General features: G+C 38.0%; 1 protein-coding gene across 1 annotated transcript; it reads right to left on the minus strand.

Moving 5' to 3' along the window:
* Window positions 1-9,339: 9,339 nt before the first annotated feature.
* Window positions 9,340-12,537, minus strand: LOC116164179 (cell wall protein RBR3-like). The gene has a single exon (XM_031478317.1). The coding sequence runs from the start codon at window positions 12,526-12,528 to the stop codon at window positions 11,074-11,076; it is 1,455 nt and encodes a 484-aa protein (XP_031334177.1). The 5' UTR covers window positions 12,529-12,537; the 3' UTR covers window positions 9,340-11,073.
* Window positions 12,538-16,896: the final 4,359 nt, after the last annotated feature.

The raw sequence follows: 16,896 nt of genomic DNA on the forward strand, positions 1-16,896 counted from the left end.
AGAGAGAAGGGTTATCCTTTTCTCTGGCGAGCCGCTCGAAAACCCGGTCGTACTCTTTGTCGTTGTGCTGTTGGTTTCACTCCTGGCGTCGATACTGGCCGCTTGTTCACTTGATCCTCTACACCCATCTTAACTCGTTGTCCGTTCGACCGTCTTTAACCTACTTGGCTCCTAGCCTCGAACCTAACCATCCTTTGATTTCTTCTTGTGTTCTCATCTCCTCTTCGCCATGTATATTGCAGGAGCGCTGGATGTCCTCTACATGGCAACCTGACTTCATAACTCCATCCTGTGTCACAGAAATAGTCTCCAGAAAAAAGTTCTTATTGCCGCTAATGCTGTTCATCGTAGTTTTTTCCTTTCTATTGGAACATTTGATCCCTAGTAAACATCGAGCTCCCAGAGGTTGTAATAGATCATTATTGACAAAGAGAGAAGAAGAGGTCATAGAGAAAGTGTTAGCCTTTTCGATTGGTACTTTTCCCATAAAGTCACCCTAGTAGGGTCTCTACTGCACCAGGCCACAGTTCAAATATGTCTTTTTCCCGGTTAAAGTTTACCCGCGATAATCAGATCCCTATCAACAATTCTTAATGGATTAGAATCACAACGCCGGTCTGATATTTTTAGATATTAATTTACGCAGCTCTTCATCCAAGGACCATCAAATATAGAAGATACACTATTGCAGAATAACATCTGGATATATACGAAGAAGTACAACTATAATTATCGTGATTTCATTTTTTAACATCATAGCCAAAATTTTCCCATGAAAATTTTTTTGGGGTTTTGTTTTACTCACTTCCACCGAATAGACCATGAATGAGACTATTGTCTTTTTGACTGATACAAAAGTTTGACTGTCGCTTTCAAATTATATGATTCTGCGAAACCAAGTTCTATCAATGCACGCCGTAACTCGTTTTAAAAACCAAAATGATCTTTTTACAAGCAGCGTCTCAAAAAAAACCTGAGTACCCGTATTTAAATTGTTCGCAAGCGTTTGATCTACTTTAGTTGACGTTCATCTTAATCTGCTTTCGCTCTAAATTTTCCGGTTTTGTCTTATTAATTGACAGCGCCGGACACATTAAAGGTACATGAGATTTACAACAGATTATACAACTCAAATGTCCTCGGCATTTCCTAGCTTGATGACCCAATTTTAAGCAACGAAAGCAGGCCCCTTTTTGAGCCAAAATCTCTCTTCTTTGCTCGTAGCTTAACTTTTGAGCCTTAAAGCAGTCGGTACTGTCGTGTGAATTTTGGCAAAAAAGACATTTGGATGTTATTTCTGAATTTATCAGATCCATCGCGGTAGGAAACTTTTCTACTATTGTGCGTGATTTTTGGCTAGGCCGTTTAACATCTCTCTTAGTCACACCACCTAAATCAAAACCTTCCACCGCTAAAGAAATATGCTGTTCATTATCAACTTCCTTTTTCAAAAATTCCATAAGATTTTTAAGTCGATTTTCTATAGTGGAAACACCATCCGAATGTACAGAAGCACCTACATCGGGTATACGCTGCCAAACTCTTAATAGTTCTGACGGTAAACACGACTCTACTAAGGGAAACAACATTGCAGCATATTTATCGGACTTTATACCAAGAGTTTCTAACGCGCGTAATTGAGCTTTTAGATTATCGTACAACAAAGAAAGATCTACTTTATTGTCCGAAGAAGTATTATTTATCACTAATTTTAGCAACTCCCGCACGTATACTTCTATCTGCAAATCGTCCCGCCCGAATCTCGAAATTAAACAGTCCACTATTTTAGCATAGTTGTCCCCAGTGGCAGGAAAACTATCAACTAATTGCCTTGCCCTGCTACCCACCAAAGTACTTTGCACCAGATATTCTACTTTGTCATTTAAATGTATATCAGGATCGTTGTGGACCTTTTGAAACTGGGACCAGAAGGGCAACCAATTTCTAATACTCCCGTCAAACTTCTTAAGCTCTAGAGTAGGTAACTTAAATTTGCGCCTACCTGATCTGCCTCCTACATTACTTTCCGAGGCTACGGAGTTTACCTCTTCATCTAGTTCGCCTCGCGGCTTCTGTAACAAATCCTCGGCTTGTGCGTTCAAGTCAGTGAATTTCCTAATGTAAACTTCACTACCATCCATCTCTGCCAACAATTCTGCTTCACTTCCATCACTTTCCAATAGAGACTGGTATATATCACTGTCAATTCTTCTTAGATCATCATATTTCTGTTTCAAAATACCCAGCGATACAGAGATTAAACGTGCCTTTCCTTCCGGCGCCGATAAAAAGTCTTCTAATTCTTTCGCCGATTTAGTGAAGGTGGTACGGAGTACTCTACGATGCCTTTTGGGTTGATCCATGATTGTCAATGTATACCTGAACAATCTGTATACGTTTTTTTTTATCGCAGACAACAATTGAAAACAATTATTCCAGGGTGTCACGGTCGCCAAATGTTCAGTATTAACACAAAACTACCCGTCTTGCATTAATTAAACGGTTCGGTTGTAGAAATAAAAGTCATTATATAAAAATTGTTTCTGTCACGTCAAAAAAACTTTATTCTCAATGCCATCTCATATATATTTAAAAATTAATTAATTCTAAGTGTCTCTGACAGCCTCATTCGCGTGCGTGCTCAAGTTTGGACGCGCCTTAACAGTTATACATAGTTCTATTGGTTCTATCTGCGCTATTTTCACATAACCTCTAATTTTCCTAGAAAAACCGTTTTTTTCTTTTTTTGTTCTTATTTTTGCGAAAAGAAGTCGTAAAGGTTTCAAATTTGTAGAAAACAAAAAAACATTACAAAAAAGGAGACAAATTTTTTGGGACCGTAAAGTTGAACCTTCACTTAACGGTTGAACCGTTTCCGAGTTATCACGATTTCTGAAAAAACCACATCTTTTTCAAGGGGATGAAAAATCTATTTTTTATCCTATACAAAGACAAACTTACATTTTCTCGCCTGTGCGAGGACGCGAAAGAAGACAATTGCACGCATGGAGCGAGAAAATTCAATTTTGTCGGCTAGGCGAGAAAAAAAATACGCCATATCTTTCTTCGCCCCGGAAAACAACCACTTTCCCGCCTTGGTACACAAAGTACTATTTTTTCATCGCACAGAGGTGCGTGGGTTAGTAAAATTTTAGGGAAGACTTCTATTTTAATAAACAAAAATAAAAAATATTATTCCTATAGAAAAACACGATTTTTGACATGATCAATCAACGTTTTTTTCGAAATCTATCTTCTTGCTTCGCTTTAATGTTTGCTAAAATATTGTCTTTTGTTTCCTTATGCTCAACGTTTTAGTTAAAACATCTTTATTATTTCTGTTTTCTGCATTTTTACTCCAATAAAAGCAATTCGAAGTACTTCCTGAACAATTTGTTTTTGTCCACTTACTCTTCTGCCTGGCTATGTTTTACAGCTGATGCAACGCATCACACTATAAAATGACAGGTATACCGTATAAGTACCTAACTTTATTTATGAGGAAGTGATCCAATACAAAAGGGGTGTAGTGTGTAGCTGTAGGTTTAGTACACTACTTCAATGTAAAATTCGATTAGATGTGCTATAAAAACGTATGGGTAGGTATTGTTTAGATAATTATACCTATTAAATGAGTACCTAGCTATACATTCACACTGTCTTTATTTAAACAAAAAACCAGGTCTGATGACAGTATATTAAACATTCAACATCGATACATAAATATATATACATCATTGTACTTGTACGTTTAACAATTAATTGCTTAATAATAATTCAGTCGATTAATCTACGATCAGCTTTAAAAGGTAAAAAGAACTTATACATTGAGAGAAAAACCTCAAGAGTATACACAAATGTAATGTACCTACTCTTGAACAATGCGTAGGTAGGTAGGTATTTACTCATTTTTGGTGTTTCGCAAACATCACACTCGCTGTCTTTTATAGATTTTATTGACAAACCTATTATGTTTATTTAAGAAACTTAGACAACGGCGGAACTCTTTCACATGCAGACGATAAGCAATAAAAATAATAGTAGTTGTACAACTCCACGATCTGTAAGCGCGCGAGCCTGTTGTACAAGGTATGCTACAAATAAAGGAAGTATAATTGTCCCAGTGTTAATTGTAAGAAGTTAATAAAAGTGCAGTAAAAACATTTTAGGCACTTACGTCATGTAATCATACATAGGGTTGTCAAGTAATCCGAGGGTTTTTCCTATTTTGACATCCCTTCCTGTCAGGGGCGGTTTTATACATCTACTCAGGGGGGGGGGGCAAAAATTAAAAAAGCTACAGAATTTCAGATGCAGAGGTGCGCGGGAATTTTTTTTAAGTAGCTTTGACCCAATTTCAGCTGTTTTTTTTGTTAAACTATCTATTGCCGCATTAATATCCGAATACTGACGAAGGACAGAAAAAATACGAGAGTGTTGTTGTAACTGACGGTGATGCCGGAGCCGAGCAAATCGCGAATAAATAACAATACAGACAAAGAGAGAATCTAAAGTTCGAATGCGATTATCCGGATCATCGTCGAACTGTCGAACTGCTGATTAGGGTTGTTTTACATTACAGCAGATGAGCAGACGTGTTATTAATATGCATTTATTGAAGTTAAGTTAGCAGTGCGGTGGTAATCAGTGCTGAGTGTAGTCGTGAGTCGTGAGTTGCAGTCTGAGCAGTGTGTTTAGGGAGGGGGGGGGGCGATCGCCCCTGCCCCACCCCTAAAAACCGCCCCTGCCTGTACAAATATGACCACCAATAACTAAACATTTGCAATACACATCAACCATGTCTTAATTTGGATATATTTAAAATTGTTCGCGAGCCAAATCCCCCTCTCACTTCTGTGCAGCAATTTTAAAAATTTGACAACCGTAATCAAACACGAAACGTTTTTGAGAGCTTTGAAATGGACCTTAGATAAGTAGATGAGTATACAATGTAAAGTTCGTCACAATTTTCGAAAATATAGTGTACATGCTTTAGAATGTAGCTTCCAAATTTCAATTACTTTGAACTGATCATTTATACATTTTGGATTGTCTAATGATAACAAGGTAACAACATCAACATGGTCCACATAAAGGGTTATTTATGAACAATTAACAATTTCTTCTTCGACCTGCGAAGCGATTTATATACGAAAATATTTTGAAACTAACGTATATCTAAATCTATATGTTATTTTGCTAATTAAATGTAGATAGGTAGGTAAAATTACACTTGAAGTGATACAACTGTCGAGGCTTAATTTATAGGTGTATCATGTATCATGGAGGATAGGTTGATACAAATCATTTGTGCAATTTTTTTTAGATATAACCATTGAATAATAAACTTTATTCAATGATATAGCAAACACATAGTCAAGCCTCTGCCTTGTACACTTCAGCATGTCCAAGTACATCACTGTTTTCAACTTTGCTCTCTCCCTGAAACCATAGATATATATATATCACGAGTGGTGAATATATCTCAACAATCACAGATCACTATTTATAGGTACAAATATCAAACATGGTAATACGATTATCTTGTAAAATTTTTATATTAAAAATAATCCAATAATTTTCAGCGGGATGGCATTTAGTTATTACTATTATTATTCTTTGTTTTTACTGCGTGGTGAATTGTAGGGGTCATGGATGCATTTTGGTTTAAGCATTTTTATTTTACGCGTATGCAAATGAAATTTTCTATTCTGTTTACAAGCAAGCTGTTTTTATGCGACAGAAATAAGGTATCAAGAGACATTACTTGAACACACGTTATTAATCAAAACTATTCCTCGCCGAATCAATCTAACTGCATTTATAGAACTGGTTTTTTGAAAAGTTATAGAATTATTTCGTTATTTCGAATACCACATACAGGTTGTGTATATTGACCTGATACGTGCCCTTTTGATTAGCCAGGGCTACCCAAAAAAAATGTCATTTAAGCCAGTCCATATTATTTGAACTATGTTTTATGCTTACCACAAAATGAAGGTAACGCGCTTTAAAATGTCTTACTTATTAACGAGTTTCTAAAACGAGTTCATGATTTTGGACTTTCTGTCCGTCCGTTTGTGTACATAACTCGCTAACAGTTTCGAATTTTCCAATTCTGTTTTCGATATCATGGCCCAAGGAAGACCTGATTAAATTTTCAGTGATCCAGGAGCTCGCTGGTATATTTGTTACAAGTCTATTTCCTACATGGATAGATATAGGTACTGTTCACTATAATTACTGTACATATTGTACATCAAACTTCCACAATCGAAAAAATTCTACTTGGTCACCGACTTTGGAGAGTTGAGAAAGGTTATCATCACCATCAAATCGTTTCTATCTGTTTATACTACTGAGAGCGGCACGACGTGGATCAAAATTTGAAGATGATGATTGTCAAATATGCGAATCAGTAGTTTTGCGTGCACACAAAAAACCATTTAAATCAGTTTAATTGTTAATCTTCTGGTTTGATTCGATATTAAAATGTCTTTGTTCAGTTTACAATACAAGCTGAACAGAGAACCGAACCGAACTGCACTTCGTGTCCATTAGAGGTGCTCTCTTGCGAGGGAAATTTTCTGGGACGAATTTTTTTGAGATTGAACATTCCGAGGGGGCTATAGTACCCCAAAAACAAATACTTCAAGGCGAATATCTGGAGACTGAATTTCCTTGGGAGTGAGTTTACCAAATGAATGGTTTCCCATCAATTCCCGTTACCTATGAAATGCGCCATCAGTCACACTTCTCCTCAATACCTCCCAGAAAGGGTCAGAAAAGGGTCCTCATGAAGGTCTGAATGAAACGCATTTGTGCATAAGTTTAGAACTGTAAAAGGTAGGATTTCTGATTACCATTCGTCGAAAAGTTATGAATTAGACACCTTCCCAAGTTGGCTCACTGTTCGGTGTAGGGTGCAGTTTACAAGACATTACTACAAACGGCTTGTTGGCGATACAGTAAAATAAGGAATATTATTTAAAGCATTTTTGATAGAAAGGCATATGAAAGACTTGAATCGTTACAGGAGAACCGTTAAGTACGTAACAAAAAACATGTTTAAGACCGCTTGATGGTGAGCAACCAAGGGTAAGAAGAGATAGTGAAAGTTGATGACATTATAATAGCTACCGCCAATGATCTGCCGATAAATAAAGTACCGGACATGGAAAACATCTGCAGTGGTGGTTAAAATCCTGGCTAAGACCCAATCTAGGATTTGGAAAGCAGGGTTAGACATAAGCCTCTGGAGATAGGGGGTGTGCCCAGAAGAAAAGTGGAAGTCAAACAAGCTGGACCCGATTCTTAAGAAGGGCGTGACCGTAGGCAAATCTGTTCGTTGGATTTCGCCGGAAAGTCCGACGTATCTCCAGAAAATGACCGACAGGAGGATTAAGCCAACAAACCGGACGGTGAAAAAATAATATTTGGGCCACAGCGGGGGTTCTACAGTGTGCGGTCTTAGGGAATATACTGTATGACGGGATGCTTGAGTCTACAAGCGAGCTAGATGGGGTCGAGATAATCGCTTTTGCTGACGACCTGACGGCGATAATTCGTGACAGGAAATTTGACTAAGGCATTACCAAGCTAGAGGAAGCGGTTAACCGGATAAATACCTAAGGATGATCAATCGCAAGCTGAGTCTGGTGGTGGAAAAGGCGAGTGTACAAATCTTGGCGGGGAGAAGAAGATGACCAGAGGTATATCCAAATGTTGGGCACGGAAATTAGGGCACAGAAGACTATGAAAGTACTAGGCATTGCGGGGGAGACTAAGTTTTATCGAGCACGTCAAAATTACCTGTGAAGAGGCCCCGAAAAATTTAATAGCGATCAACCGCATTTTGCCAAATGATGAAGGCGCCCGGGTTTCAAAGGAGGATGCTGACTGAAACATCGTTAGTGAATTATGCGTCATATAGGACTGTGACGGGCGATGATGTTTTCGTGATCGCGGGGTTAGTATCACTACGTACGTGATCATCAAGGCAAAGGAGTCCGATGAGGGAAGCAGCCACTACTGCATCATTTCCACTATACCCCCATCCGACTCATATATTATACGCGCTCGTTATCCTGATTGTTACTTGTCAGTAAGCCGATAACCACTTTCAATCTGTGAACTACCGTGGACGAAGCGGCCGATTCCCAATATATATAGAAGATTGGATTAAAGGCCAGCATGGGGAAATGACTTATTACCTCACCCAGGTCCTCTGCGGACACGGAGAACTTTACCGGCTGTGTTTCGAATGCGCCAAATGGACAGAACATCGGAGTAGAGTGGCGACCCAATATGGCGTCTAGGAGCTAACCGCGGATAATATTATTAAAACAAGGTGCGGAAAAAAGCGAGGTCGGGGATGATATCACAACCAGAGTTGGACTGGGTCAAGCATAGAGTGACTCAGTGACCCGGTGACCCAGTTAGTTTACTGACCCAGTGACCCGGTGACCCAGTGACCCGGTGACCCAGTTGACCCGGTGACCCAGCTTGACCCGGTGACCCAGCTTGACCCAGTTTGACCCAGTGACCCAGCTTGACCCGGTGACCCAGCTTGACCCGGTGACCCAGTCTGACCCGGTGACCCAGCTTAACCCGGTGACCCAGTTTGACCCAGTGACCCATCGTGACCGAGCTTTACTCAGTGACCCGTCTTGACCCGGTGGCCCAGTAATTAAATTATTGTTAGGTATCATCCAAAACAATTTCAAGTAACTTTTAATTTAAAAAAAACTTCCTCAATAATATTCGGCAACAAGCACGTAGCCCAATTTCATTCAAGAGAACTAATACCTAAAAAATCAAATGCATTTGTTTATAGTTTGTAGTCAAGTAGTCAATGAAAGTATTTAGAGAAAAGATTTATTTGGATTAAGCTAACTACATAGTAGAAAAAAATTAAATGTGAATGAACACCACTGTAAGCAAACTGGTAAGCCCTGAAGCAAAGAAATAACATTATTGTAATACAATTTGGGACATGGAAAGTTTTTTACGGCAGTATTAAAGCAAACATCACAGAAATGGCAGTTGTCAAGCAATCGAGTATTATTTTCAACAAACCAGCATTTCATTTATTGCATAATCTGTACACTTGAACCGAGGGCACTGACTTAACTGCGTTATTCGATCAAACTATGTGACTGGGTCGAATTGGGTCCACGGGTGAAATTGGGTCGCTGGGTCAAACTGGGTCACTGGGTCAAACTGGGTCACTGGGTCAAACTGGGTCAAACTGGGTCACTGGGTCAAGTTGGGTCACTGGGTTAAACTGGGTCACTGGGTCTAACTGAAAAGAGTATGACGTGACCCAGCGACCCAGTGACCCAGTTTAATTTAGTGACCCAGGTGACCCAGTTGACCCAGTGACCCAGTGACCCAGTCCAACTCTGATCACAACTATGTGTCATGATTTACCGACCGAGAGAGATCGAAAGTAGGGCCGAGAACAGACGAGAGCAGAATAAGGAAAGCAATATAATAACACATTGGCTTACATTTAGGCGCTCAACATCCACCGCGGAGGCGCGCAACTGTCAAGCCGGAAGATAAGTCCTCGGCCGGTACCCGGCTGGCCAGGAGTCATAGTGGGTGTAGGGGATGTAGGGAGTTCCACACATCAGACCCACTCGTTATAGAGTCAAACGATGGGCCAAGCGTTTAAAATGTTTCCTAAACCAACCTATAAAATGTTCTTAAGGGGGAAAATAATATATGAGCGCACCTCGAGCCTCTATCCCCCTGCGACTGTGACCCCGAACCAACCCCCAAAAATTTGAAATGGCATTGCCTTATGTCTGATTCGTTAATGGAAAGCTCTTTTATCTCCGCGCTCTACTGAAAAGCAAATTTAGCTCCCTCAGTTACGGGAACAAACTGTGCATTTACTGTCTTCAGGAGATAAAATAATCAAAAACTCCTTAAGGGAGGTAAAGTAATTTCCATGGAAAGGCACATTTCTGTGGTCTGTAACCTACATTCTGGCGTTGGCGTTTTAGAAATGCAGTTAATTATGGGTAGGTACCTATTTGTTGTCTATATTTCTCTTCACGGATAAGGTGACTTTTAACATCGAAGATACCTTAGAAAGTTCATAACAATATGCAAGCACTAAAACTTTATGGATTTTCCTCACATCACATCATTGACTATGTTCGTCTGCCCGTCTCTCCGTCTGTACCTCGACTAACTCGAGATCGAGAAATTTTTTATACATATTAATTTTTCGTTTAGTTCGTTAGGTATAACTGAAACAATGAATTTACAAATTTCAAAGCGCCTATGCTTTATTCGTTTCGTGCACACTATATTGGGCGCTTTCTTTCGGTGATCCAAACGCGTTTGGATAGTCAAATCACGTTTTTTCGAAGTGTGATCTTATAATCATGATTGCTAAAATCGTGAACAAACTGAAAATAAAATTTTTTTGACAAGAATTCCTATCCTATAAATGCAAGGATATTTTTGCTCAAATGTTAGATTAGTCAATATTTGTAACTGAAGCGGAGCATAATCGTGCAGGGTGCAGGTACTTCCACTTGTATTTAAATTATTTTCATAATCCAAACAAAAAATACATAATTCGAATGCAAATGTGCACTACGTAAACTTAACCATACTTTGATTTAAATTCGCGCGTTCTTTCGTAAAACGTGATCCTACTAATCACGATCTAGAAATCATGATTGCGAAGTAGCCGAAAGAAAGCGCCTATGATACCCATATATTTTACTACTACCACTTATTTAATCTGTTTTCAATCGATACCAATAGTGGGAATGCATCGCATGTATAAATAACCTTGTTTAACTAACATGGTTTCGAGCTTCGACACGCATTTTACAGGTAGGTAAGTTATTGATTACTGATTGAACCCTTTTACAAAAGAAAACTCACACTTCAGTTGATAATTGGAACTGTAAATGCCATCCCTTATTATATGTACAAAGATGAAGTAATGCCAATATCGGTTGTCCTACACTATTAAAACAGTAAGTCAACAACACTTAGAAAGTGTGATCTATTATTTGTCAATTTATTATGAATGTCGATTGAAATCTACTTTACGAATAAGTCTTTCAACGTTGAGCAGAGCGTAGAAGAGTCACAGGTTTCAGTAAAATCACTCTCATCTCCTTTACCTGAAAACCAACCTGTTTTCGATTTAGTCCCAGTATTTTTGCTTGCAGTTTTAGGTATAGCCCCTTTACTAGGAGAAGAAACAGACGTCGGTAACGTGGGCGATTGTTCACCAGGTTCAGGTCCTCCTCGCCTCAAAAATACCTCTATAGCACTACCAAGTAAATGAGGATCAACCGTTGACCCGCTTTTTTCATCCCATAACACGGCATCACCCTCCTTCCGCAGTTGTTGTTGCTGATTTCTACTATCTCTTTTATTAAGCGTTTCGTTTTCATTCGCAAATGTAACACGCGCCGTCGCTTTACAGGTGTTTGTTTTTGCAGAGATAGGTTGATGCCGATTGTTAAACCAATTTGACGAACCTGCAGACAAAATTTGACCCTCGGACTGTTGCGAGTTGTCGCCAATATGTAGTGACGATATGTCAAAGCTATTGGACCTGCTGCTCTTCAGTCGACTGCGCTTCTGCTCTAGATTAGTTGTTTTGGCAATTGACCGCTCTGTTGTTGAATCACACTGGTTGATGTCCATCGCAGAAGAGGTACGAGAAGACAAAATAGATATTAAATCAGTATTAGAGCATACAATTCCAGTCGATAGCTTACTTGCTTGGGTGCAACCTGAAGTTGATGCCGCCGTCGGCGGAAGTTCTGAACCACGACGTTTGCTCGAACTTGGAATTGGTGTTAAAGTCGTTCCTACGAAATCAGAGTACCGCCGTCCGGATGAATTAGTATAACGCTGCACGCCACCTTGGTCGTCTAGAGCTTCTACTTCACACACTTTTTCGTTACTCGTATTCCACATCTTCATCCTCACCTTTCTTGCACGGACGATGTCATCCATAATATCTAACTGCAAATTGTGTAAACTACCACGAGGTTCGGTGGAAGGGGGGCCAGCGAAAGATTCCCTTCTGGCTGACAAAACACGATTACCGACTCCAGGACTAGGAGAGGCAGCGACCGATTCTCTTCTATTTCGACCAAACAAAGTCGTAGGTACCTTCGATATGGTAACTACCGAGTGCCTACGCCCTCCTGGCGATGAAACGGGATTTGTCGATAAGGTTGCGAGAAAAGCGGCTTCACGGGCCGACTGAGCTGCACTTTCTCCGCTTCTTTCAGACAAACGTCGTACTTGACTCGCAGTAATTCCACTACATTGAGGAGTTGGTAGAGAGTGTTTTCGCACATCTTGACGCCAAGGCGATAAAAGGTACGGATTTGTTGGAGATCCTTCACTAGAACTGCCTTCAGAACAATTTTGTTTATTTAATCTATCATTATTTTCAACAGCATCGGATTCTTCTACCACGATCAACGGTTCTGACATTTGCGTTTGCAAACGACTCTGTGAAGCTCTTCTCATCTTAATGGTGATTTCTGCAAAAGAAGAAAACCGTTTTTAATCCAAATCTCGAGAAAATATCATGGTAATAATAATTAATAATAGTTATAATATTAGTTTTGAGATTAATTTCCAAAATTACTTATTTCCAGTTCTTTACTTAATTCACCTGTGTTTTGAGTAATCTCAGTACCTATACGCTTTGTCCGGAACGCAACATATTACAAAGTATGAGTGCTGCCTTACTTGGTTAACCACTTATGTAAAATTTGTTTTTAGCGTATTTTCCTCAAAGTGAAAAATCGCTATTGGCTGCACTTTGTCGTATGTCCGTCCGTCCGTCCATCACACGTAATCCTTCTACACATGTTGGTTATGGTGCATTAAGAACTTTTGTAGAGAATGTAATAAGGAGTCTCAATTATGTAACAATATACAGGGTGCTCTATATAAAAAACGCGAAATTTGGATTCATTAAACAAAAATAGAAACATGCTTATGAAGATGGAGCCGCCCTCCCCACCATTCCATAATATCCCCCATCTATATTAATTTTTTTTAAAGTTATTTTTATAACAATTTTGGTTATTTAACCGTACCTATTTGTGACTCTACAACCACAGACAACATATACTATGTCTGTGCTACAACTAAGAAATTTAGCAATAGTGCAGCCGACTTAATTTGAAATAGACTGTGTACCTATTTGTGCAACCAATAAACTACTCGAAGATCATAAGTCATAATACTCATAATAATATGCTGTGGTATACACGAACTGTCGGTTTAGCTTGAATTGTCAATTGCCAAGGTACTGTGCAGTCTATTACATTTTTTTTTTAGTAAAATAAATATATAATTCCTAGGTACAATATTGGACCTAATCTTTGCAAAGTTGTTTACGCACTACAGATTTAGGATGTTTTAAAAAAATCCCAGCGAGGTGAGGGTCGTTTGGAGTTTCGATACATCCTGTACCCACGACGGTACCGTAACATTGCGCGGCCCGTTCAATGTTTTATTTGAAAGCGGATGTCTCCAAAATAATGTTACACCTTAAAATGGTGAGTACTCATGTAAGCTGATGTGTTTTTTAAATGTTCTTGGAACATGCGTTACTATGAGTAGCAGATGCATTGATACTTATTCAATGGCAAATGTTATGGAGTTATGGTAACATCTTCAACCACAGCCTCCCTTCCCCCTTAACACACGCTGTTAGTATAGCAACGAGCTGTTGCTCGCTTTTAATAGCTACTTAACCCCTTAGACTATGAAAGAAGGGGACTGATAATAATAATATGCTATCAAGGGCAATGCTGCGCGTTGAAGTCTGTGGCGATTATATTTTCGGAGCCAAAGTTTATTTACTTTTTTGCATTTTCGTGTTTATGCGATCTTTAAATCTCGAAGTGTGCGATTAAAAACATTATTGGACAATGGTACACATTGTACCCAAAAAACACACGAAGGAATATCGTTTCACACGTAATTATAGGTTAGTTTTCGGTGAAACAACAAACTAATTTGGGCTTCACTTTACGATCATTATTATCACTCCTCACTCTTTCCTTCTCTAAGATTAACCCAACCAATCTATAATACAATGGCGCTTAAATATTAGGTAAGTACCTATACTTTCTTAATCATCCAACAAATTGCACTTCGACTTCCTACTAATTATTAATTATGAAGTTAAAATGACAACAATAAAGAGATCATTTAAAAAAACAAAAACCTCTCGCCAGGAAAGATTGCCGGTCACAGAAGACCTGATCCCGGTCTACAACCTGTGTTTTTCTAAAGGTGTGAGCGACTTCCGGGACAGGATCGTGCCAATGTTGAACGAAAAGTCTTTTCGCTCAATATTGGCACGATCGCATCTTAAAAAAACACAGATTGTAAATTGACACAAGGTGTGCTGTGACCGGCAATCTTTCTTGGCGAGAGTTATATGTCTAGTTTCTTTATACTTGTAAATTGATGTGGCGTTCAATATCTGACGGTGGCAGGTGGTTGTAGATGATTAATTTTAAGTTGTCACTCAAAACTGTTACACGTGCTGATTAGTTGTGTAAATGAATCGATTCACAGAAGAAAATTGAAAAATATTTCATGTGACATGTCTCAAACGTAGCAGTGTAATTTTAACACGAGAACGGTAATTGCATGCGTTGTTATTTATTTATGAAATTTATGGTTTGCAGTTTTCCTGTTATAAATAGAGCACAATTAATAATTTAGATATTACGTATCCTATTACGAGAAACTTACCTTGGTTAACAATTTCACAAGTTTATAGTGAACGTTGAAGCCTTGAAGTTATTTTTCGTATTAGGGGTACACCTGTACACTATTAGGGTCCCTTCTTATTCGTTCTTAATGACGGACGCTAGAGATTTTAATTAAACAGTTTACAGTGTTATATTCGTATACAGTGTAGAAGAAACATAAAATCATAATACGGAAAATGATCTATTGTGAGAGACTTCTAAGTTTTCACTCATTTAACTGATATTGTTTTGGGTTATTCGTATTAATAATGTAAATGTGGGCTTATAATATTGTGTCGACCATAGAGGGAGGAATCACACACGTCAGTTTTGCTTTGGTTCGGTCAGATAAATAAGCGGACTATCATTTTATTGAAGGAAATCGAATAAAGTATTAATTTCTTTCATAGCAAGAAGTGCGTCCCAAATCGGGTGGGATTATTGCATAGTTTAGTAAAGATAGAGAATTGGTTAAATTACAGTTTCCCAATTTGAATCACCCTGTATACAGTGATATTTATTAAAAAGTAGACATAAGGATTTGTACGTGTATTGTTTTTCCCTATGTCTACTTTTAAAAGACAAAATCTCTTCTGAAGGGCGCCTAATTTTATCCAATCAAAATAACTTCTTCAAACAAATAAACGTCTAATTAAAGTCGTGCCTTTCGGAGCCGACCGAGGAGCCGACTGTAAATAATTATAAAATTATACACAATTTGAGTTTGAATTTACGTCGAACCCTTGGTCGAACCTATTCGACATTTTGAACTTCCACAAGCAAATTTTAAATACGCATCTAAAACTGCAAAACATTGTCCATTTAATCAATTCTCAATCTTTAAGTATACCCAAAATCAAAAAAATTGTAGAAGAAAATCTAAGAACAAAATTTCAAACCGGAGTTTTCTACGATGAGTAGTTTTCAAATTATTAACGATAAAAGTTTGAAAGACAGAACATGTGACGTCATCCCGACATAGTGGGTGCGGCGGCACGAATCCAAGCCGTCCAAACGCGTCAGTTCTTTCATATTCTATCTATTTCGCTTTCCTTTGAAAAAAACAAGAAAACCTTACTGAAGTATTGGTCTAAGCGGTACATATTAAAAATCGAAAAAATCTGACGAACAATGCAGAAAGCAAGCCATTTGCCATAAACGATATGTATGTCCAATAGATTGATTTGACCCGCAGCACTCCCTTCCCCCACCCTGTGGAATCAATATGGCGGCCATTTAGGAAAAAGCTGTCACTGGCTAAAAAATATATTTTCAGGGATGGCATCTGCGACAAAAAAATCAAAATTCAAGCAATTTACACTGTAATTGGTCATTTAAATATTATAAAAATACTTCTTCCAGTTAATATATATTTTTTTCTTTTAATGTCGATCTAAATCATAAAATAATTATTGGAATAATAATTACAATATTGGTTTTTAAAAAAAAATAGAGATATGAAAAAATTTTGCGTTATGAGCGATTAGCCTCGCTATGGACCGTTACAAATCAGAGCGAGTCGAGGTGGCAGAGAAATTTAATAAAATCAATAAAACATTCAAATCAAAATCAACTAAAAGACCCCCCTCGCTACCGAGAGTATCTCTAGGGTCTTCGTTGATTACAAAGAAAGGAAATGAATAACTGAAAACCTTCCAGGAAATGTGTTCTAATAATATGAATTTTACAATTACATTATAATTTATAGTTCTCAACGTGTACGACAACATCGAAAAATTTCATTATTTTTCATAATAATGTTACAGGAGTATCATATTGGTAAAACATGTACACTGAAAATTTCAACTTTTCAACGAAAAAAATCGTTAAATTTCCCATTATTATGTATTTTTGAAAATGCAAATAAAGAAAAACCAAACATAGCTTTTGAAATTAAAAAAATCAATTTGACAAGAAAAAATGGTCCGATTTTTAACTATTCCGTATTATTTTGAAAACGAAAATAAGGAAAATCGTTGGATTTGAAATTATTCCATATTTTGGAAAGAGTAAATAGTGAAATCAAACTTGGTTATCAAAACCAATCAAATTGACCACGAAAAAATTGTTGATTAATAGTTATCTCGTATTTTTGAAAATTAAAACAACGAAACCA

This window comes from Photinus pyralis, unplaced genomic scaffold, assembly GCF_008802855.1.
Source record: "Photinus pyralis isolate 1611_PpyrPB1 unplaced genomic scaffold, Ppyr1.3 Ppyr1.4_LG2, whole genome shotgun sequence".
Classification (NCBI taxonomy): Eukaryota; Metazoa; Arthropoda; class Insecta; order Coleoptera; family Lampyridae; genus Photinus; species Photinus pyralis.

What these genes read in the sequence shown, in the direction of transcription:
- LOC116164179 (XM_031478317.1), bottom strand. Translation starts at nt 12,528, where the DNA reads ATGAGAAGAGCTTCACAGAGTCGTTTGCAAACGCAAATGTCAGAACCG.